Source organism: Triturus cristatus, chromosome 1_2 (assembly GCF_964204655.1).
Source record: "Triturus cristatus chromosome 1_2, aTriCri1.1, whole genome shotgun sequence".
In the NCBI taxonomy this organism is placed as follows: Eukaryota; Metazoa; Chordata; class Amphibia; order Caudata; family Salamandridae; genus Triturus; species Triturus cristatus.
In genome coordinates, this window is record NC_140580.1 from 875571195 (window position 1) to 875595659 (window position 24465).

Sequence of the window (24465 nt, forward strand, 5' to 3'; positions counted from 1 at the left end):
CTCACTTTTGGTGACTATGGTCTCTCACTTTAGTGCTATAGTCTTTCCACCTCTTGGTGACTGTGGTCTCCACAGATCCTGGTGACTATTGCTTCCGCTCCTCTTGATGTTTATAATTTCCCCACCTCTTGGTGACTATGCTCTCTACACCTTTTGTGAGTGGTGGTTTCCCCACCGTTTAGTGAATAAGGTTTGTCGTCCTCTTGGTAACTATAGTCCGAGCTCCTCTTGCTGAATATGGCCTCCCCATCTTTAGATGGCTATTCTCTCCCGAGCTCTTGTTCGCTATGGCTTCCTTAACTCTTGGTCAGTAGGGTCTCCTTCCCTTATGATGAGTATTGCCTCTGTACATTTTGATAACTATGACTGCTCCGCCTTTTAATAACCATAGCCTCCCCACGTCTTGGTGACTGTGGTCTCTGAAACTCCTGGTGATTTTAGTCTCCCCTCCTATTGGTCACTTAGGTCTCCCCTTCTCTTGATAATCATGGTTTCTACACCTCTCGGTGACTATGGGTTTCCCACCTCCCAGTGACTATCATAGCCCCACCTCTCAGTGGCTGCATTTCTTTATGACTATTGATTCCCCACTTCTTGGTGATTACGGTCTCCCCTCTTCTTGGTGACCATTGCCTCCTAAGTTGTTTAATATGTCCCCCCTACCTCTAGGTGACTGTGGTCTCTCCAACGCTTGGTTATTATGGTCTCCCTTCCGATTTGTGACTATAGCCCCCTTACCACTAGCAGCTGCTATTGGACGGGGGTGGTAGGCAGGGGGTGAGGGGGAAGGAATGCAAAAAAAAAAAAGGACTTGCCTTTAACAGCCGGCCGCCGCCTCTCCTTCGTCCTCGTCCTCTTATTCTTCCTGTCCCGGTCGGCGGCCGCAGGAAGCACCCTGGCAGACAGGCTCCCCTGAGCCAATCACAATGCTGCAATGCAGCATTGTGATTGGTCTGAGCGCCGTGGATCGGCGATCAGCCTGGAACAGGGAGCCTGTGCATGTTCCTGACCAGGCTGTGTAAGGCAGCCTGGTGTGGAAGATGCAAAGTGTACATGCAGTGTTTGGTCGGCCCAAGAGGGCGGGCCAAACAGTTCATGTGCACTTTGGGAGTGCACACCACTCCTCCCCTACTCTGGCCAGTCCCACCCGCCCCATCACTGACTGCAATAGGGAAAATAAAATGATAATAACGATATGTTAATATCGTTTTATTTCCTCTTTTGAGCAGTGGGGTGATGCACCCCTGCCTTAGCGGAGGAGCCGCCACTGCTCCTTACTTCTTGGTGAGTATGGTATCCCCACCTCTTGATGACTATGGTCTGTACACTTCTTTGAGATTATGGTCTCACTTGCTTGGGTCACTGCAAAATGATGTTTGGATTCTTCTTGGACGGGCCTGAATTGCATGACTATTTCTCCAGCTGGATGTTTATTGTTACTGTTGATATTAGACTCCTTCCTTCCTAATATTTGCTTACTATAGTTTCTGTGAGAGTTAGCTTGCCATTCATGCCGACACTTTCTCCACCATCCAGTTTGTTTACGTACTCAGTTGTATTCGAGTCCACAATATAACACTTATCACTACGTACTTCTTCATGGTTATTTGTAAGAAGAGAATGGAAGACACACATAATGACTAAGCATAGACCCTGAGTTGAATCTAGGTCGGAGTTGGACTATTTCAGGGCTAAATAGGAGTCACACTGTGGCTGGCCATAGTAGAGATTGGGATGTTTACAGGTGGCATGGAAGTCTGTGTCTAGTTGAAATTGAACTTTGTTCAGGCGGAGTAGGGTTCAGAATTTGTCCTCATATGGTAGGAGTCCGACTATTCTAACCAGAGTGTGTGTCATAGTATGTCCAACCAAAGTGTGAGTCGGGATGTACCTGGCGAGTAGGAGTAAGTCTGTGTCTGTGTATGGTAGGGGTTGGACTGTGTCCAGGAGAAAATGCAGTCCACTGGGTATGGGTTTACTGAAACTGGATGGTATCCAGGAGCAGTACTGGTCAGACAGTGTCGCTGCGGTATAGTCAGGAATGTTTCTAGGTATTGTAAGAATCAGATTGTGTTAGGCCTAACTAAGCGATGGTCTGTGTTTGACCTGAGCTGGAGAAAGGCTGTTTCTGGCCTCAGAAGGAGATGGACTACATTTGGCATGAATGCATTCTGAATGGTGCCCAGACAAAGTAAAAATTAATTTGTGCATAGGTAAAGTAGGAGATAAACTGTGCCCGAACATAGTAGCAATTGGACTGTGTCAAGCTAAGTAGGCCTAGGAGCCAGACTGAGTTCAGGAATAGTCAGTGCAGGAATATATGCAGAATAGGAGTCTGACTACCTTTGTGCAGAGTAGGAGTCAGAATGTGTTCCAACAGACTGCGCCAGAGTGAGTCTGGGAGGATAATGACTTTGAGTACCGACGGAGTAGAGGTCTTCCTGTGTCTATGAAAAGAATGGCCCAACTGTGTCCGTGATAAGTAGGAGTCTGACATACTCCATGCAGAATAAGAATTTGCCTAGTTTTTTGCAGAGTAGAAGCCTGAGCGTTTCTGTGCAAAGGAGGGGCCCTAGAGTGAGTCAGCAGACAATCAGTCTGTATGTGGGAGCTGAGATGTCTCTAGGAGACCTAAGGATTGGACTGTCTTCAGCTACAGTAGGAGTCTCTGTACTGGTTTGACAGACTGTGTTAGGAACCGGACACTGGATTATGTCCAAGTGTGTTAGAAGTTCCATTGTATCCAGATAGCATAGGAGCTGGGCCATATATCATTTGGTATGGGGTAGTGTCCAGGTTTGTATAGGTGGAGTTGGGCTGTGCCATCCATAGCCAGAGTTTATATTGACATCTGGCCTAAGATTGAGTCCTTCGCTACAGATAGTTTCCCTCCTTGTCTAGGTAGATCTTTTTTGTGCACAAAATCCTTGTCTTTTCTAGAATCTGGTCTTTGGTCTCTAAAGTGTCCCTTGCAGTCATATTTAGTGATTATCTTTGTCCAGATGAGGGTCTCTATCAGAACTAAGTTTCACTGTGTCCAGACGTTTTCTTTTGTCTTCCTCGTACCACTGCCTGCTCTTAAAAAATGAAACTGAAATGTTTAATTTTTATTTTTTAAATGCATTCTGTTTCCCTTGAAGTAACATGGGCGGCATAAAAAAAACCCAAAAAATGCTTTATTGAAAAAGCAGTCACAGACATGGCCACCATCCCTGTGACTGCTGACCGTTCCCAATGGGTCGCAAAATGTGACCTGCCTCATGAATATTAATGAGGCAGGTCCTTTGCAACTCATTTGAGAATCGCAAACAGTGTCTCAGACACTGTTGTACATCAGTGTTTGCAACTTCACAATTTGCGAGTCGCAAAAAAATGCAAATTGCGAGTTGCAAACACTGAGAGTCATATATCTGGCCCCAAGTGTCTCTCCATCTCCAAATGCTAGACATACTCAGTTTCCATGCTAATGTCTTATATCCTGTCCACCGTATTTGGGGTACATGGACATCTATACACTCTAAACAGGCCAGACAGGACACCTGCCCCTTTTTGGTGTATGCCATACCCTAAGTCTTCCACTGCATCCACATGTTGTCTATCTCTTGCCATCTCCACCAGGAGTCTTGATCGGTGTTTATATAAACGTTCTCCTATATCATATCCTGATAGGGGTTCTTTCTTAAGATTCAGAGTCTCGTTTAGAGGTGTCTGGTTATGGGACACCTGTTGCAACCTACAGATGCTTTTTTTGCTCCGAACCTTCTCTCTTCACCTGACTCATTTAGAAGCAAGGAGCCGATGAGGTTCGGCTGATGGGCCAGCTGCTGCAGGACTGCCAACCCCATGGAGTCAGAAGGTCTTCCTGAATTAGGATGCAGTTTCCAATGCTATTTTGTTCCTGCGTGGGTCTGCCATGCCCAGAAGAATGTCTTAAACACGCAGGGAGAAAACGTCTAGTGTCTCAGGAACCTTGCTTTAACAAGCATTTGCAATGCAATATGCCTCGCATCTGTGAGAGTTTAAGCTATTGGCATTGTAAATGACAATGCCTTTTATTTATGTTTTAAAAAACAACACATAAATAAAAGGCATTGTCATTTACAATGCCAATAGCTTAAACTCCTGCAAATGCTTGTAAAAGCGCCCCATGCCGCGCTTTCACTTTAATAGCTGCCGCACCCCTTTGTTTAGACGAGCCACATCTAAAGAAAGGTGCTTGGTCACCATTAAGGTAAAAGCATGGTATGGGGCGATTTTACTAAAACAAAACATTTGTTTGTTAAGTTGACAAATAAAAGCTTTTTTTTCATAGAACTCCCCATGCCATGCTTTCACTTTAATGATGCCCCCGCCCCTTTCTTTAGACGCGACTCGTCTAAAGAAAGGTGCACGCCCCCCATTAAAGTGAAAGCGCGGTATGAGGCACTTTTACAAAAAAAGCATTTGTTTGTCAAGTTGACAAACAAATTTATTTGTTTTGTAAAAGTGCCCTTTTCCGCGCTTTTCACTTTAATGGTGGCCATGTCCCTTCCTTTATACGCGGCTTGTCTAAAGAAAGGTGCATGACCGCCATTAAAGTGAAAGCGCGGTATGGGGCGCTTTTACAAAAAAAAGCATGGTTAGTGCCCGATACCAAAGCCTAAAAACAAGGTACTTGGCAATTCATTGAGCTTGCAGTAGTATCTGGCTTCTTTGGTTCCAGTGACAAGTGGCACATCTTGCCCCAAGGATTGAGAGTTTGTCCCCGAGTCCTACAAGCAGAGATCCAACCTGGTATTCTTCATCTTCTTCCATGTGCTCCTCTTACAGGTGGCAAGCATCAGGTATGTGACCTGGGGAGGAAGGGTACAGGTTTGCTGTCAACGTTTCATGCCAATAGAATGCTCCTTAGATTGATGCACGTTGAGACCAGTCATCTGCTCTGTAGGTAGAGACAACCTTCGATAATCACAAATCTAATCAGGGTCAGACTGCCCTATCAGGCAATCGGTCAAAGCCCAATGGCCCTGGGCTGGTCTGACAGATCAGTGTGTGGTCTGTTTTTTTTAGCAGCCTGTAGCTGGTTTTATGGCCAGGTGGGCAGGTTCTTACTGTTGATTTCCTTGATATTAAATCAAACATTGCCTGTAGCAAACACAAATGCATGTAGACTTCCAAACCTTGCTAAAAATACCCATACTGTGTGTCTTTACAAGTTTAAAACTGGTCTGACTTGCAAATGTTGGTCACTTTTTTATCTATCTGGTTCGCTAACGGTGGCCACTTTTATTTTGGATGCCCAGGCCTATTTTTGGTCCCAGTCTGACACTGAATGTAATCAATCACCACTGGATATGTAGCAACAAGCTTGTTCTACCTATACAGTAAAAGCCATCCAATGTATCTGGGCCCTGAGTTCAGTCTTATTCTTGCACTATAAATAGTCCGAAAATAAACGAATTCATCGGTTTATTGGGTGTCATACATCTCTCTCAATTCCTTTATTTTGGTAGTCAAACTAAAGGTGTCTTCCTATGTCAAGTTAAAGGTTTTTTTTATTCTTGAAAGCAGCTTATACGTAAAAACATATGTCATAACATAGTGCTTTTTTGAAATACATAGATACATAAATGTAATACACATCGCACATAGAATAGCAGTGCTTGTGCACCATATCCCCGTCTCCTGGGTAGTCATTACCACTCGAGGCTTGGTTCACGGAAAACACTAATAGGCGCTCGTTTGTGCAACACATTGTCTCTTGTGTCCAGCCCATTACACGAAAGGGTGCATTTTTGGAATTATATCATGAACTCTGGTTTGTCCTTGTTTGTTTAATTGTAACATGCCTTTTTTGAGGACGAGGTTTGTCTTTGGAATTTTTAGCCGAAGGGTTAATCCCTAGTGTTTGGTGTAGTAGCTATGTATGCCTGGCTATCTGAAAAGACAGATAATATCCCTGTGTTTACATGTTACTGCATTAGTCTGAAATATGGAAAGGGTCAAGGTATTTTGGTTAGTAATATTTTTTTCATTTTTTTCTCAGACCCTAGTTATTCCCTTATCAGCTTATAGATCCTCGAAATTGGCAGATTCATTATTTATTTATTGATCTATAGGGAGGAATTGTCAAAGGGATTACATTTCCACAATTTTACTGCCTTTGTTCTCTCACTCTTAACGTACGGTGAACATATACATTCTGGAATTTTAGAAGAATGCATACAACATGCAATGATCAGGTAGATGCATGCATGGAAAGGACATACAATTACATAAAGTTAACACTTATCATTTAACCTATCTGGAGGATAAATGTGGTTACATTTGCTAAGAAATGGATCGACACCTCAGTGTAATAGCGCAACATAACAGTATCCAGGAAAATGACTACAAATCTAGGGTATGATATACAAACCCATTATACAGTTGAAAACCCAGTGATTTGCAAAATCACAGGTTTCAAGCCAAAAATGTATTTTTTACAATGTATGACGCCCTTTTACAGGTAGGGAATGTCTTTCAGACACAACCTTCTGTAATCCTACTTGGTGGCCTCAGGACTTAGGCCCTTTTCCTTCCCCAGTCTCTAAGGTAAGAAATCTGGGGATCCTTTTTGATTGTAAACTTACTTTTTCAGACCAGATAAATCAAACCACATCATCTTGCTTTTAGCTTTTAAGAACACTGAGAAAGATACTGCAGGTGGTCCCTTTTGATTTACAAAAATCAGTAATCACTATCTTAACTCTTACTAAGATTGATTGCTGTAATGCCCTTTATATGGGCATTCAAAAAAGACACTTGAATAAACTGCAGGCACTCCAAAATGCAGCCGCTCGCTTGCTGATGAAAATCCCAAAGCATGCATCAGCCTCCCAAACCATTGAGCAGCTTCATTGGTTTTCAGTTGGGAAAAGAGTGGCTTTTAAAGCGCTGTGTTTGGCTTACAAAGCGCTTAAGGATTCAGGCCCACTCTACTTGAGACATGTTTTCTGCTGGTACATTCCCAGAAGACCCTCCACTCTTGCTCTACTAAATCAGTGTCAACATCAACAAGCATTGGCATAGCCAATAGGTCTCGCCTTTGGAACCTTATAAGTGTTTAGCCATGCAACAGTTAATGTTGTTGCAGTAAGGATATTTTGCTGCATAACTAAATACTTATAAGGTCCCAAAGGCGAGACCTATTGGCTATGCCAATGCTTGTTAGCTGGTAGCGGCTGGGCAGAGCACGCGCATGTGGTATAAATGGCCGATCATGTCATAGTAACCAACGCTGTCACATACATGGCTGCCAGAGACATGGCGCACAAAAACGGACTACAGAGTCAGACACCAAAGTAACCCCTACGATGATAGTGGTATTCAAGCGGGTACCCAGTGGGTCTATGCCATAGGATGCAGATTCCGCATTTGATGTGCACTCGCGATGCCTTGTTAGTGACCTGACGCGCAGCTCATCAACGGGCCAGACTTACAAACAAACAAGCACATTCTAACCAAGCTCAAACACATTCTGTAATTAAACCGTTCCATCAAAAAATAAAAATCTATTCATAATGACAAAATAAGGAAACATGTCTCTCTGCACTCACTGAGGGCAACCAGCGACGTCTGATTAACCAGCAATGGCAGCATGAACGTACAGTTGCCAGCAGGGGGCGGGAGGGAGAGTGAGAGAGAGAGAAAGGGAAAGAGTGAGAAAGAGAGAGAGGAGGAGAGAGAGAGCGAGAGAGAGGGGGAGAGAGAGAGCGAGAGAGGGGGAGAGAGAGAGAGCGAGAGAGAGAAAGAGAGAGAGCGGGAGAGACAGAGAGAAAGAGAGAGAGAGAAAGCCAGAGGAGAGAGAGAGAGCGAGCGAGAGAGAGAGAGCCCGGGAGTGGTGCGTGCGTGCACGCGCTGTCTTCTCATTTTCAAGCACTGCCCTCATGCTTGTGGCGCGCCCCTGCTCGCTCCCGCAAGGTGGATGCCGCCACAAGCATGAGTACATGCTTGAAAATGACCAGAGCGACGGCTAAAGGGCCTCCTATGCAACGCATGGGCGCTGCGTAGACGAGACCTAAAAACTAGGAGAGCAGCTTGAAGCGGGAGATGTCTTTGAGATGTCACTAATAAATTGTGGAATACACTTCCATGTACCTTAAAGCTTCATCCACCCTTTTGCAGTTTAGGAAACAACTCAAAACATGCCTCTTTTCACAAAATTTGTTTTTGTAAACCACCTTTCATTTTACATAGATCTGTTTTTTCTGTATTTTTTTATGCTAGAGCCAAGACGCCTAAGGGCATTTGCGCACCTTATACATTTATCAATATCAATATTATCAATATCAATAAAAGTACATTTGCAACTCTTTCTGAATTGTTAATTGGCGGGGGCATGAAAGAGGTGCCCTGCTCCTGTTTACGAGACAAAAAGGTATGTTTCATTGGTTTGTAATCAAAATTGTAATTGTAAATCATCGATCACTTACAGACCCCCATTTGGGGTGGTAACTGATTAAAAAATGAGAATCATCCTTAGCGGGACCAGGACGGGGTTTAGTAGTCCAAAGGATACAAAGAGTGATGGGAGCATTCCAATCCCTCATTTTTCACCCAGTGTACCACTGTAGATGGAGGCCAGCCTTGTTCAAGTTAGTACTTGACCCTGCCCCTCATGGGGAAACTAAATCCTGAACTGCAATGCAAGGCACCCTCTAGAAGGGAACATAAGGAACCCCAGACGAGTTTTGGCTTTGTTTGGCCACGTCTGTGATGCACCTGGTCATTCCCTTGGCGACTTGGAGCATTACATCAAACACACAAAAAGTGATGGGTGAAATGTTTGAAATAGTATAAACCACAGGCAAGTGCTCTGAGAATCATTCCTTCCTATCATTTTTCACCAATTCTGCAACCCTAAAGTGAGGCACGCCTTATGCAAATCAGTGCTGACCCTGCTCCTCATGGGTACAGACCACCTTAAACTGCCAGGTGAGGTCCCCTGCAGAAGGGAACACAAGCAATCCAAAATCAGTTTCAAACCACTGCCTACTCCCCCTGATGTCTTCTAAACTGGAAACAGTATTTTGTGTTAAAGAGCACCTGTCACCAGGCTGCTTTAAAGACTTGCTTGCTGTTTCTAAATGCAAATGCAGGGACGGGGTCTGTGCTCTTCCCCTTTAAAGGTTATTATTCCTGTATTTACAGGCAGTGACATGGGGTTGCAGATTGCAACCTGTCCAATTAATATTCATTCGGTAGGTCATTTTGGGACCACGTTAAGGGGAATTACTAGCAGGTCCAAAAGCTGGTATGCAACTTCCAATCCCTTTATGCAACCTCCCTTTGTGTTTATCAGGTTCCTAGTCTTCTGTCTTTGTAAGACTTCATACATTTTTGTCAAACTCTTAAAGTGTTCAAAGCAGTCTTGATGATGGACTTTCTTGTTTGTGCCTCTCCACGTTTTAACATTTTAGAATTGATTAATTTGTGTTTATACATATTTTAAGTGTGGAAACAGAAAAGCATTTAGTTCAAGGTTAATATTGCCCCATAAATAATCCAATTTGAGTTCGACCAGAGTGCTGTGGAAAATCGAATTGGAATGTCAAACTTATTCTTGTATCGCTTACTCCGGGTTCTCCAAAGTTGGTCCTTGAGGGCCGAATCCATGCCAGATTTTTAGCCTATCCCCATTTAGATAAATGTAGTTATCTTAAAAATCTGGCATGGATCCGGCCCTCCAGGACCGACTTTGGAGAGCCCTGGGTACATCAAATGTTTAAAAAAAAATGGATTCTTTCAAACAAGGTTTATGTTGATGTTCATGCAAAATGGCCTGCATATTGATAACTCTGTATTGAAAAGAATAAGAACCACTAATTATATCATTATTGAAGGGCTTCCAGGTTAAGAAGCAAATAATATTTTCCAAACTTGCAAAGTTTCATAAGCACATTCTTGCACTTGGACTTTGCAATGAAAGGAAATAGTCCCAATACCTGTTCAATTCAGGAGTGGAGCTGGGCAGGGGCCCGCACTTCAAAGATGAAGTTTTGTGTGGCGTTTTAGGAAGCCTACCTTCGAAGAAGGAGGTGACAGTTTTCAAAACTCCTTTCCGTTTAGAACTGGGTTGCACTCTCCGGATGTGTAATGCACCCCCAAGCCAGATAGCATCCCTTAAGATAGAGGGCAGAGGTCTGACAGTGTCCGGGTATGTTTTTCACAACATCCGGATCTGAAGCGGTTGGGGAGAGAGAGAAAGAAAAGAGCAGGAAAGGGAGAGGGAGAGAGATAGAGACAGAAAATGATGGAGAGAGAAGAGAGACTGATTTTGCCAGAATATAACTGATGCTTCTTGGTAGAGTTTAGCTCTCTGTGATGATGGAGAGACTGTTTTTTGGTAGGTCTTCTTGTATCTCGTTGTGTGTGTAGTTCCTAGAAATCTATATAGGATCTGCACGTTTAGACATCATAAACTAAGGGATTGGTGTCCTGATTGATTCCAGACACCCCCAAAGTATATGTTAGTCTGTTAGTCCTACTAGCTCACAGTGTCACTACTAGCCCCTCTTACCAAAGGAGTGAATAGCTTCTGGCAACTATCGAACATGACAACCCTGACCCCTCATGGATTGTGGAAACAGTACAGTACTTTTTGCTCAGTCACTCATGCTCACTTTATCTCAGAGTGGTACACAGAATAAATGGTGGGGATGTTTTCAGTAAGTATTTATTGAACCAGCGTCATTCTAGTGTAAAATATATGTGCTGAGACAACCATTAGACAGAAACAGATATATACGATTATGAGCACCAGCAGAGTAAAGGAAAGGTAGAATTCTACCATAGTGCTAAAACAATGGATATATGCATGCAAATAGATACATGATAGTAATAATGCACACTCCTATGATTCAAACCCTAACTAGATGTACCTAAGTGTACCTAGCATATATGTAGGTGTGTAGCCAAGAATTTCCTTAGGATAAAGCCAACCCCATTACCTGATGTGGGAGAGTGAAGGACCCCATCTTGGTCTCAAGAAGGACACCCTGCGAGGGATGTCAGACCACTTCGTGCTGGAGTGTCTGTGTGCAGGAACCTCAGCATCTCCCGTCAGCATGGAAGTCTGTTTCTCCTCTGGTTTGCCCAGCGAAGATGTAGAGCTTATATACCGGAAAGGTACCCTCAGGGGTTCTACCTAGAAGTGTACTATGGGCATGTCGGGCAAGGATGGCGATAGAGGTGACCCTTATACAGAGTTATTGTGCAGAAGATGGTAATCCTGCTGTGATACTGAGAATCCTCATGCATAGTATACATGAGGCTAGTTTTTGGAGAAAGCCACACTACAGTCAGGTGGCACCTAACTAGGTAAAAGGTCAGCGCCAGACCTGTTATGTAGAACAATGGGAGGACAGATGTATGTAAAAGGTGGTGTAACTACCTAGGCCTATATTGGGGTACACTGGGGTTCATAACAGTTGAGTATCTGTTTAACCATAATAGCATCTCTCTGTCTAGTCATACTGTTTCTCCGAGTCCAGGTGTAGTTTCTCTCTGTCAAGGCAGGCTCTTTCTGTCTGGATATAGTCTGTCTGCTGCATCCGTAAATAAATGCAGTGATAAGAAATCCTCCAGGAATCATCTTACTTCCTGTCTGCCCATTTCTTGATTTTTCCACCTCATTTAGAGGTGTGGGAACCGCTTAGATTCTGGTGTCGGGCCTCAATTGGCTTAGCCTTCAGAAATATTTTGCCACTGGCGTTGCCTTCTTTGAATCCTCATTTTCTTGGCATCAGAAGGCCTGCACTATTTGTTGTTGGCCTCCTGACACTTTCTTTATTTGTCAGAAGTGACATGAAGGAAAAAAGTGGAAGAAAGCTTCCAGTGTGTCTTGACTTTTTGATTTAAAAAAAACAAGTCTTGGCTTTGGGAATTTGGGAGTTTCTGAAAAACAAAAAAATGCTTACTGGTCCACCATGGGATGTCATTCTGCATTTTCACTGTAAGTTCTACTACCGGTACACCAGAAGCAGTTTTGGTGAAAATGAATTATGTTGACCCAGACTGGACTACCAGGGCCTAAATGCAGTCTCTTTCTACTTAGACTGAGTGTCTCTCGCTTTGTCTGACATCTCTATATTTATTTCTATTATCTTTTTCTCTCTATCCCTTTGTCTTGTTTTTGTCTTTCTTCACACATCCCCCCTCCCCTCCTCACCTCTCAATTCCCCTCTCCTCCCCTCCTTTTCCACTTACCTTTTCTCTCTGTCTTCTGTGTTTCTCACGCTGCCTTTTGTATCTGTCTGTCCTTACTCTCTATCACTCAGCCCCTCTTGCCTGGGTCGCCTCTCTCTCTCACACACCCCATCTTGCCTCAGTCTCTCCTTTCTTTCTCCACTCCCTCTTTTTTTTACGCTTCATCTTATCTTGGTCTCTTCTCTCGACAGCCCCTCTTGCCCAGGTCTCCCCTCTCTTCCCATACCCTTTTGTCTCTGTCTCCTTCGTATCTTCTCCCTAACACCCTTCCTTATATGTGTCTCTTCTCAGCACTCCCTCCAGTGGAGAATCTCCCTCTCTGACTCTGTCCTTTTTGTGTCTCCTCTCTGTGTGTGTTCGGTGTGTGTCTCTTTGTTGTTTCCTGGATTGAATCTCTTCTCGGAGTCCGGTTTGTCTCTTTTTACTGTGAACTGTTGGATTCTGTTTCCTGTGTCCGGGTTGTGTCTCTTCACTGTTTCTAGCTGGAGTCTTTCTCTCTCTGTCTCTCTCGCTCTCTCTGTCCGTTTCCGTCTCTTTTCTGAGTCCATGTAGAGTCTTTTCTGTGTCAAGTTTGTTTGTCTCTTATCTCTACCGAGGTGGAGTCTCTTCTCTCTCTCCTCGTGAAGTCTCTTCTTTGGCATATAGTTTCACAGAAATTTCGTATTCGACCAGTAATTTGGGTTATGGACTGAATTAGGATTCCGAAATGGGCAGTAAATCCAAGTGCAGCATTTCCCTCAGGGGACAACTCAGAATAAATTCAGTAATACTGCACCCAGAAATTACCACAGTGGCGTAGCAATGGTGGGTCGGCCCCCAGCGGCACGGGTTTTGGGGCAGTGGCCTCACCCCCCTTACATGTTATGTTATGTTATGTTATGTTAAATTTAGCTTATAAAGCGCACGTACGCCCGTAGGCTTCATGGCGCTGTAGGAGGTTTTCAGAGCATAACACAACAACAGGAGGACAGCTTAGAATGTCTAAGGATAAGCTTCTCTAAAAAGCCAGGTCTTAAAGGCTAGACTAAAGGCTAGAGTATCCTCGTGTGACCTTAAAGAAGCTGGCAAGGAGTTCCAGAGGGAGGCAGCAAGAAAATGAAAAGAGCTGCAGCCCTGACGTTGTTTCCTAACAACCGGCACCATGAGCAAGTTTTTGTGACCAGAGCGGAGGTTGCGGGAGGGGGTGTATCTGGCAAGCAGATTGATGATAAATTTGGGGCCTTTACTTTGTAATGCCCTAAAGATAATGCAGCCGGTTTTAAAATGCGGCCCCGCCACGGGGCGACCGTGGCAGGAATCACCAGCATATCCCATCCTCCCGGCTCTTACATTCGGCCGCCGCGTGTGGCAAACGCAGGGGTCGCCACGGGCGGCATAAGGCCTGGCTACGCCAAGGCGACACCACCGTATAAGTAGCTCCTAGTACGTTATTACAGCGTCAGAAGTTCAGTGGTGCTCAGAATGAGAGTCTTTGTTTCCAGGTGAAGCCCTTTTCTGTGTCTAGATGGAACGTGCATATCAGCATTGGCCCTGTTTCCAGACAGAGCCTGTGTCTAGACAGTTTCTATGTCTGTCCAGACATAGTCTTGTTCTGTGTCCAGAAGTGGTCTGTGCGTCCAGATGGAGAATTTCTCCCTGTACAAGACGTGTCTTTTCAGACTCCAAGCAAAATCGGTTTCAAACAATTTACAGAGAAAATAAACTGATTTATCATGTCAGAAATTAAAACCAATAAGTGAAAACAAGTGAAATGAAAGAAGCATGAACAATGCACCACCCCATGAGCTTACACAAGCATTGAAGTGTTGGGAAAGAACGGGCTCATACCAAAGCAATCACTCAGACACATCATCAGCGTCCAAGAGCCCAAGCCAATGGTGTGTGTCCAATCACTATTTTTATGTCCGCTAGCTCCTCAAAGCCATCATGTCAGAGGAGAACTTCCAGTTGGCAGAAACATACTAAGGAAAGAAATGCCTTTCTCCCAAAACAGTGAGGAAGAAGATCAAAAGCCCTTCTGTTGTCTTATGAAAATGTTAGAAGCGTGGAAGGCAATATACTTCCTAAAATTTGACAGTGGTTTGGATTGCTGCACTTTGTTTTCTTGTAACTCGTCAGATTCCTTCTTTAATGGAGAAATAATCTGCCAAATTCTATAATTTGCTTGTTGATCTGAATGTTTCTGAAATCTAATTCCAACTACTGGGTTTCTCAACAGAGGAAATTCTGAATGTGGCTGTGAAACTGTTTCTTTCCACCTGAATAGTTTTAAATTTAAGTTTGTAGATTTGTATAGCACAGTTTATCACCCGTGAGGGTATCAAGGTGCTGTCCATGGGCACTGGGAGATTAAGGTGCCGATTACGATCCGGCAAAAACCGGGTACGAACCGTCGGACGGAGGCTTTTTTCCGTCCGACTCATATCCGGTCGTAAAACTTTACAAACATGCAAGTACGATTCGCACGGAAACACCATTTCCGTACGAGTCGTACAAAACACCGACCGACGAAAAGATACATACAAATGGGATCCGGGGAATGCGCCGACATGACGTCGGGACGCTCTCCGGCCGCGTTTCACGACCCAGGAATTACGATTCGAACCGACAGCAGTCCGGACGGCAATATTTTTACGGCACCCAAAAAGTGCCGGAAAAGCGAAGTACGGCGCGAAACGACCAGAGTAGGTGGCCCGGTAAGCGCCATACCCCCCCCCCAGCCCCCGCATGTACGCGCCGTACCCTCCTCAGCCCCCGCATGTACGCGCCGTACCCCCCCAGCCCCCGCATGTACGCGCCGTACCCCCCCAGCCCCCACATGTACGCGCCGTACCCCCCCCAGCCCCCGCATGTACGTGCCGTACCCCCCCAGCCCCCGCATGTACGCGCCGTACCCCCCCCAGCCCCCGCATGTACGCGCCGTACCCCCCGTGTATGTACACCCGTGTACGTTCGAGTCGTACCCCCACCCGTGTATGTACGGTGCGTACCCCCAGCGCGGTACGCACCGTACATACACGGGTGGGGGTACGACGCGTACATGCGGCGGCTGGGGGGGGTACGGCGCGTACATGCGGGGTCTGGGGGGGGTACGGCGCGTACATGCAGGGGCTGGGGGGAGGTACGGCGCGTACCGGGCACCTGTTTGGACGTCTCCATGGTTGCTATTGGAGTTCGGTGCGGACGGTCTTTTAACCATACGGTTGTACATTCGGACGCCCGGGACGGATCGTGATTCCCCGGTCGGACTTCGCTTTTCACGTTTGTACGGTAAATCGTCCGAGGACGTGTCGGACACATTTTCCGACCCGAGGACGTGTGGGGAATAATTCCCAAGGCGGTTCGTATGGACTTTTTACCATGCGAATCGTGATTGCCAGTTTGTACGGCACTTGTACGATTCGTACGGTAAAAAGACCGGATACGAGTCGTACGGGAATTTTTTTTACCGGATCGTAATTGGCACCTAAGTGATTTGCCCAGAATCACAGGATGTTGCGCAGACCCCGATATTTGAAACTAGATCCCCAGCTCCGGAGTTGGCAGCTCTGACCGCTGCACCACATCCTCCTCCAGTGAATGAAACTGATTTCCTTGTCCAAACCTGAAAAGTGCATTTTTTTAGGTGCTTCTTTGCGTCATCTTTCTTCTTCAAACTTAAGCCACCTCCATTCACAACATGTGACAGCACAGCAGTCATGCAGTAGATTTTATTGGGAACCATTTTACAAAGCATGGAATAAGGAGGCCAAAGACACATGTACACTCTTCATCTTCACTAGTAGAGTAAGTGTCTCATCGCAAATCATCAGAAAAAATGTCTTTGCATGTAGCTTTGCAAGCACTCCCTGCCGGAGGAGTCAACGCACTTTACAAGAGTCCCCAGTCAATATTCAATGTTATACTGTCTGGTAACTGGTAACGCAAGAACGAAGAGCAACCACTGACTGGGAAAGCCAATTTAGTAAGACAAGTCTTGCAACACACATGAAACCAGCTATTTTCTTAGAACAAATTAATTCCATGTGTTATGAATAACGCCAAATCTGAAGGGCTGTGTGTGGAATTCCTTGTTGAAGACATCTGGACTGCTCTCCAGATCCTGCTGTCCCAATTATTGAGGGGATGTGTATCTCTGCAACTATTCAAGTGCTGAGGCATGACGCACTTCATGGTCATCTGTGAGGCCTTTTCTCTGTGTGCGGGGGCTATGAGTGGTTCCTGGGAAGTACCTGTGGTGGGGACTGTTGTTTACTACTACTACTTAAGGGCCTTTCGTACGATTGCACTAATTAGACAACCAAGCTGCTCCCTTTGTACACTGACTCCTTACGGTAGCAAGCCCAGCAGTCGAGGCTTACTTCAGGAGGCGGTAGAGGGTTTGCAATGCGCATACATATAACACAATTCATTAAACACATTAAACTAAAAGTGCAGGCAGAGCAATTTCATTTAAATGAATAGGTCACTTGTTTTCCTAAGCATAAGTAAGTCAGTTAAAATTAGGCAACCCAAAATCTGCAAGATTCTAGCACCTCGTGGGCCCTAGATCTGATCCCAAATGCAATCATAGATCTTATGAAGGACACTAGTGCACTAAATATACCACGGAATCCTATGGCCAATGTTATAATGTTGAGATTATGCAGAACTTAGTCTCAGAGATCTATGGGTCTCAGATATTCTACTTTGGAAATTGTTCATGGACAGAATGATCCGAAGTTTCCCTGGTGATGCGGTCTGCTCCTTGTCCTGTTTTCTCTGTGGTGCCGGGCTCAAGTCATTCAGCTCACAGTTTTTTAAACCTAGATGGCTAAGAAGCTTCTACAAATCTTCATACAGCCAGCCATCTCACAAACGTGAACAGTGACATTCGCATTTTAAAAGGGCTACTAGCTTGGCAAATGAGACTAGTACCAAGTCTGAATGATTCAATGTTCTTGGAGTGTCCAGTGTGCATGTTCTCCACCCAGGCTGTGTTTTACAGCCCGGTGGAGAACATGCAAAGTGCGCATGACTGTTTGGCTGGTCCAAGACGGCCGGCCAAACCGTCATGCGCTCTTGGAGTGTGCTCGCCGTGCTCTGCGCAGCCCAGCCCTAACCCGCACCTAGAACTGAGCAAGTACAGAAAAATAAATAATAATAACATTGCGTTATTATCATTTTATTTTTCCTTTTTTAACTGCTCAGAGGGCAGTGGAGTGACGCTCCTCCTCCGTAGCAGAGGAGCCGCCGCTGAAAACGTCACTTCTGTCCACCCGTAACCCAGACACTCATTCCACTGTTTCCTACAAACCACCTTGCGCCCCGAGTGACTCAGTGTACCTCAGCTGGAAACCTTGTCATGCTCTCTGAATGAATGAAGGAAAACTTATAATGCGCAACTAAGCCCAAAAGGCATCAAGGCGCCTAACACAAAACAGATCAAACAGACCAGGAACCAAAAACTACGGGTAGGCCTTGGCAAAGAGCCACGTCTTTAATGCCTTCCTAAACGTAGGGATCGTGTATTGAGTTTTAATTTCAATGGGGCAGGTATTCCACAGTTTTGGGGCTAAAGACGAAAAGGCCCTCCCTCCCCACTTAACTCTTCGAGAACGGGGAACTGACAGCAAATTCGTTCTCGAGGAGCGAAGGTTTCTGCCCGGGACATAAGGTACCAGCAGGTCCTTCACCCCCTCAGCTCCCACGCCGGATAGAGCACCGTAGGTAATGCAAAGGATCTTAAAAACGATACTGTCTTGGATCAGGAGCCAATGCAGACTCTTCCTGGCACCGGTAGCTGAGGACGTCCTGTGAGCATTAAGCACAAATTTGGCTGCCGCATTCTGGGCTGTTTGCAAAAGCGCCACAAGGCCCTTATTTATGCCGGCATAGAGAGCATTGCAGTAATCAAGCCGTGATGCGACCAGTGCAACAACAATCTGTTTGCGGGCATGCGGAGCCAAATAATGTCTGATTTTCCTCAAGATTCTGATAATACCCCAACAAGTAGCAACGGTCCTGTTAACCTGCTGCGACATAGAGAGGGCGGGATCGATCAAAACCCCCAGATTACGAGCCAGGTCCGTGGGCCCAGGGCACGCTCCAAGAGAAGGGGGCCACCACTCAGAGGACCAGATGTCCCTATTTCCACCAAAAATAAGAACCTCGGTTTTTTCCCCGTTCAGCTTTAGTGAATTGTAAATCCTCCACTGAGAAATCGCCTCCATGCAGTTCCTAAAGTTGAGAGCGGAGGTACTGCCCAAGTGGGAAAGGGACACCATAATCTGGGTGTCGTCGGCATATGATACCACCTCCATCCCGTAAGATCTAATTAACTTGGCAAGTGGGGCCACATAGATGTTAAAAAGGGTAGGACTTAAAGCCGACCCCTGAGGGTCCCCACATTGGACAGGAAGGGATGGAGATAGGTATTCACCCAGTTTAACCCTCTGTTCCCTCTGGTCAAGGAAGGAGGCCAGAAAGCTCAAAGCCAAACCTTCCACCCCTATCTCCCTAAGGCGAGATATTAGAACCGAGGGAGATAGGGTATCGAAGGCGGCTGTCAAGTCCAGCAAGACCAGAAGAGCGGTATGGCCCTGATCAACCTCCTTACGGATGTTATTGAGCACTACCGTAAGGGCCGACTCCGTACTATGATGTCTCCGGAACCCATGCTGGGAGTGATCAAGACAGCCCGAGAGGTCCAAAAATGTCGTCAGATGCTCATTAAGATGGGTTTCGAACATCTTTGCCGGAGCAGGAAGCAGTGAAATCGGGCGAAAAGTTTTAAGGATTTCAGGGTCTAGAGTTGGCTTCTTTAGGAGAGGCTTGACCACAGCACTCTTCCACGAAGAGGGAAAAGTGCCCTCCTGTAATGCCCAGTTCATGATACTCAGGAACGGGGGCAAAAGAGTCTTCCGACATTCCTTAAAAACTTTAAGAGGACAGGGGTCCAGAGGGGACCCTGACCTGGTCTTGCTAAGAAGCAGATCAAGCTGTTGCAAGGAGAGCAGTGGAAAATTGGACAGATATGCAGAAGGGGCCACCATTCCATCACTCACATCAGATATGGCTAAAGGGAGGGGAGACAACGCAGCCCTTTGCAATTCAAGGGCCGAGTAAATATCGGCTATTTTAGAGTGGAAAAATTGGGCGATCTTATCGCAGAGATCCTGGGAGCTGGAAATAGGGTCGGGCACTTGCAGAGTGCACAGAGAATCTGCAATTTTAAAGAGTTCTCTGGGGGATGTAAGGGAGGTAGTCAGATTAGAAAAGTACTCCTGCTTTGCTTTGATAACCTCCGCTTTATATCCCTTAAGGAGGAGTTTATGTTTTTCCCTCTCCTGATAGTCCCAGCTCGCCCTCCACAGCCTTTCCTGCCTCCTGCAGCCTTGTCTTAGAGCTCTCAGAGACTCAGAGAACCAGGGGGCCGAAGGTCTCTTCCTAGCAGTCTAACGAAAAGAGACCGGAGCCAACAAATTCACCGCCTGGGCGATAGAAACAGTCAGTTCAAGCGCCTCTGTGCTGACGTCCTTTGCTGTGGTAGCTGTTAGGTTGGAGATTAGGGGAACAAGAGTGTCATTAGAGATATTCCCATAATTACGCTTAGGTTCTCTTTTGCTGGAACCCCTCAACTTAGTATATACCGGAGAGGCCAAAAGCTTCAAAGGAACCGCTAGGTGATCAGACCAGGCCAATGGTATGGGCACATCTGTCGTCAGCCTCGAATCATTAGAAAACACCCCATCCAAGATGTGACCTGCCCGGTGGGTGGCGCTGGTAACCAACTGCTGAAAACCACAGGCGGACAGTGACTCCACAAGGGAAAGAGTTTCCCTGGAATCTAGGTTTTCAAGGTGGAAATTTAAGTCTCCCAGAACAGTAAGATGGGCGCAGCCAAAATAGGGCTCTAGGAGTTTAAACAGAGAATGGCCGAAGTCCACTCTCGGTCCTGGTGGCCTATAGATCAATATGCCCGCAAAGGGAGCAGCAGAGGGGGAAGTTATCAAGAAGTGTAGGGCCTGAAGGGTGTCTAAGGGGGCGGATAGGATAGAAATACGACAGGTATGAGAGTTCTTATAAAGGATCCCCAGACCTCCTCCCCTGCGTCCCACTCGGTCCGACCTGACTAACGCATAACACTCCGGGATAGCTTCCACCAGGTCGGGCCCAGAGGAGTCCGAGGCCCAAGTTTCTGTAATGAAAACCCAGGAAGGCTTTCTTACAGCCACGAACTCCCTAAAGGCGATGTTATTCTTCACCAGCGATCTAGCGTTAATGAGAAAGCCGGTTTCACTTGCCAAGGTAGAGGGGGGGCAGAGTCTATGGGGGGGCAGGCATTAGGAGCACACTCAGTCTGTGGCAAACAGCTTTTAAAACAACAGCAACAAAAAGGGGCATCAGAGAGAGCCTCTGGAGGACATGAGAAATGACACGTTAACCGTGGGGGTCTAAGGGCAGCTAACTCAAGATGGGAGTATCTGTAACTACCATCTCTTTCACCACTTTCTCCCGAAGAAATATTACCTTGCGCAGGTCCTAGCCCGGACGGGCGCAGACGGGCAGTACTCTGGCGTGACTCCGGCGCGATAACGGCGCTCCCGCTGCGCGTGTGCATAGTGGGTAAAGATAGAGGTCTAGCGCGTCAGCGGGACAACTAGAGCGCTAAAAAAAATGGCGCCCGCAAAGCGTCCCTTCCTACCCCCAAGATGGCGTGCGATAGCCGGTACACCGCGCAAGGGAGATCCGCTGAAACCGCGGTGATTCTAAAGATTTTAAAGTGCAGGTATGCGAGCGTGAGCTAAAACCAGGGGAAAAGCTAACACAAATAACAAACAAATGTTATAAAACAGGAAGGTTTTTTAAAATATTCAAATGTACGAGTATAGCGCATAAGCATTGAAGGAGTGAAAGCGCCCAATGAAAAGCGCTAAGCGTAGTAAGAGTTGCCTTGTCTAAGGCTGACCCTACACCTTCTACCCCCTTAAATACATATCTGGCGCGTCAGCGGGACAACTAGAGCGCTAAACAAAATGGCGCCCGCAAAGCGTCCCTTCCTACCCCCCAGATGGCGTGCGATAGCCGGTACACCGCGCGAGGGAGATCCGCTGAAACCGCGGTGATTCTGAAGATTTTAAAGTGCAGGTATGCGAGCGTGAGCTAAAACCAGGGGAAAAGCTAACACAAATAACAAACAAATGTTATAAAACAGGAAGGTTTTTTAAAATATTCAAATGTACGAGTATAGCGCATAAGCATTGAAGGAGTGAAAGCGCCCAATGAAAAGCGCTAAGCGTAGTAAGAGTTGCCTTGTCTAAGGCTGACCCTACACCTTCTACCCCCTTAAATACATATCTGGCGCGTCAGCGGGACAACTAGAGCGCTAAACAAAATGGCGCCCGCAAAGCATCCCTTCCTACCCCCAAGATGGCGTGCGATAGCCGGTACACCGCGCAAGGGAGATCCGCTGAAACCGCGGTGATTCTGAAGATTTTAAAGTGCAGGTATGCGAGCGTGAGCTAAAACCAGGGGAAAAGCTAACACAAATAACAAACAAATGTTATAAAACAGGAAGGTTTTTTTAAATTTTCAAATGTACGAATATAGCGCATAAGCATTGAAGGAGTGAAAGCGCCCAATGAAAAGCGCTAAGCGTAGTAAGAGTTGCCTTGTCTGGCTCTGGCTTTATCGTGTACCTAGAATCACATCAGCTGTCACCAGATACCAGTTACTGAACCTAAGAACAGTTTACTGCCCGTGCTGCCTTTCTACAGCCAAAGCATTAATCCATACCTGACTTGTGAGTAGTTTAGACCCTTGCAGTAGTCTCCTGAATGGTCGAACCTACTAGGCTTTTTACCCAATTCTAATAAACTTCACTATGTCTGTCTCGGGCACTCAATACACACACCTAGTGCTTCTTACCGACAACACGCCGGCTGGATATCCACTCACAGTAGACCTATCTTCAGACTCCTGGCCCTAGTTTTCAAAATCATCAATGCATTTCACGCAAAGCCTTGTCATTATACCCCAGGCTTAAACCCCCCGCAAATCACAATCTCCTCAGCCCGTCGTCAGCCACCCCACACTTCATACTTGATCCTGTTCTCGGCCTACTCTGGCACCTCCACTGGTCCTTACTGTGTCGCTTTGCTAACCTTTGCATCCCTACCCTAATTTAAATCAACCTGTAAACGTAATAGATGGCAAAGCTCCTGTACATATCTCTTCACATCCTCTTCCTAACAGTGAGGTCCTTTAATGTCACTGTAATGTGCTCAATGTTCACAAGGGCTTTGCCTGTGCCTACCTAATTATGCATCACTCTTTCAATAATTATATAAAATGCCTTGGGAGCTTCTTTACTTCATTTAAATGTATTCAGCCAACCTGACATTGGCCTTATGTACCAATCAGTTACTAAATAGAGAATTTCTATGCCCTGCCTAACTGAAACAAAACTACAAGGGGACGCTATTGAATCAATTGTGATAAAGTAGTAGCTGATGAAGAAGAGAAAGCAGTTATCCAACATAATTTACCATGTGAAGAGGATGCTCAGAGGACCACACACAGCTAAACACCTTTTAATGTCATTTGCATAAGACAAAAGGAAGATTTTACAGTTCAGGAAGGTTGATGGCTGCCCAACACTGTTTGTGGATCCAACAAATGTGTTTTCCATGGAGAATGATGGCCGGTTCATGCAAGTTGTTGTATTTTTCAAGAACACCAGTGTCATGTTGGTGCATGCAACCCAACTGAACAAATCTGGCTGACATGGACTTCATTTGAACTTGCTTAATCTCTATGCGCTATCCTTGCTTTCCACTTTTTTAATTTCCCCTAGATCCTCTCAAACCTGCCTCCCCTTGCTGCAACTCAAATAAAATTTGCTTCCATGGAAAATTGACAATTATGTAAGCCTCTGACCAATTGGCTGCAGAACACACAACAGCGTCATGCGAAATTGTGCAAGGTCGCACTCTTCGCCAACTAGCGTTCAAGCTATGATTTGGCTCTAAAACAACAGTGTTCACTTGAAGCAGATGTGCTCAAAGAACAGTGGCACAAGCAGGTGAACAGTGGGAATTGAACCAAAATATGCAAGAACCGCTATACTTAATACGACCTGCCACCTCTCCTAGATAAACCAGTACAAATGAATTGAAGCTGGTTCTTGCTTGTGAATGGACTGCACTGGTGTGAGGCCCTCTGCAACTAAACCTTACCAGTAAAAAGCTTTCCTTTTCCCTCTAGGTTTTTGGGTATTGCAGATTTCCAAATAGAGTTTTGTTATGTTTGGCATGTCGGTTTTCAGGCATGAAATAACCTTATGTAACAGAAACTTTATCAATCTATTGTAATTCACTGGAAGCCACAACATTCTTCAGCCAGTTCTGTACACTAAAAAGCTAGCTGCCTTCCTGACATTTCTCAGGTGTGTGAAGACGTGGCCTTTTACTCAGTAACGGCCTCCCCTTTTTCATCTCTTTTCAATTCCAGTTTCTCCCTCATATATTTGAGGATTATTAACTATGTGTCACAAGTCTATTAATTTGTATCTGTAGTTGTGTTATTGGATAGCGCCAAGATGCTCCTGCGAACTTTACCCTTTACAAATAAAATGGAACGTTTGTTGGTATCTCATGCTGAATTTCAAGGTGCAGTACAACTTTTGCAAGATGTGTTTTGTAGGCAAACCCCGGCTTCCCAGTGTAGCCATTTGCACCTAGACTGATTAACTTAAAATGGCAGCCGAGGGAGTGTCGAAGAGCGCCTGAACCCACTCGCCCAATTACAGTCACTCTTTTCACAGCAGATATTTACTTATGACATAAGACATTGGGCACCCCGGAAAACCCTTTCTTCTGGGGGCGCAGCCTATAATCTTGGATATTGTGTGGTCCCCTTTCAGCGTCTAATAAAAAAACATGGGGGGCAGTGCTAACTAGCCGTCCGGCTCCGATGGCCACCCAGCCGGGCCATTGTGACCCTCTTTGTCGTAATCCCTTCTTTATGGAGTTGCTGGTTGTCACAATTTAAATGTAAAATTAGTGCGTATTTTTCCTTTGCAGGGCCAGTGGCGAGGCGACACGTTCAGCGGGCAAGGGGCCGTCCTTCACTGCTCCGGTGTCACCTACGACGGACTCTGGATCAATGGCTGCCCCGCTGGTGTGTACTTTATTCTCCTATCCAATTGTTAACGCGCCTTAACATAATGCCGCCGCCTTGATTAATATGGTCTGC

The 24465-nt window shown here is 45.8% G+C and overlaps 1 protein-coding gene across 1 annotated transcript in view; it reads left to right on the top strand.

Annotated features, from left to right (window-relative positions):
• MORN1 (MORN repeat containing 1) overlaps positions 1–24465 on the top strand; it is a 1183871-nt gene that overhangs the window by 167898 nt on the left and 991508 nt on the right. The window contains exon 7 of the mRNA XM_085609315.1: positions 24294–24390. Within this exon, the coding sequence (XP_085465441.1) occupies positions 24294–24390 (97 nt within the window). The remainder of the gene's footprint in view (positions 1–24293; positions 24391–24465) is intronic.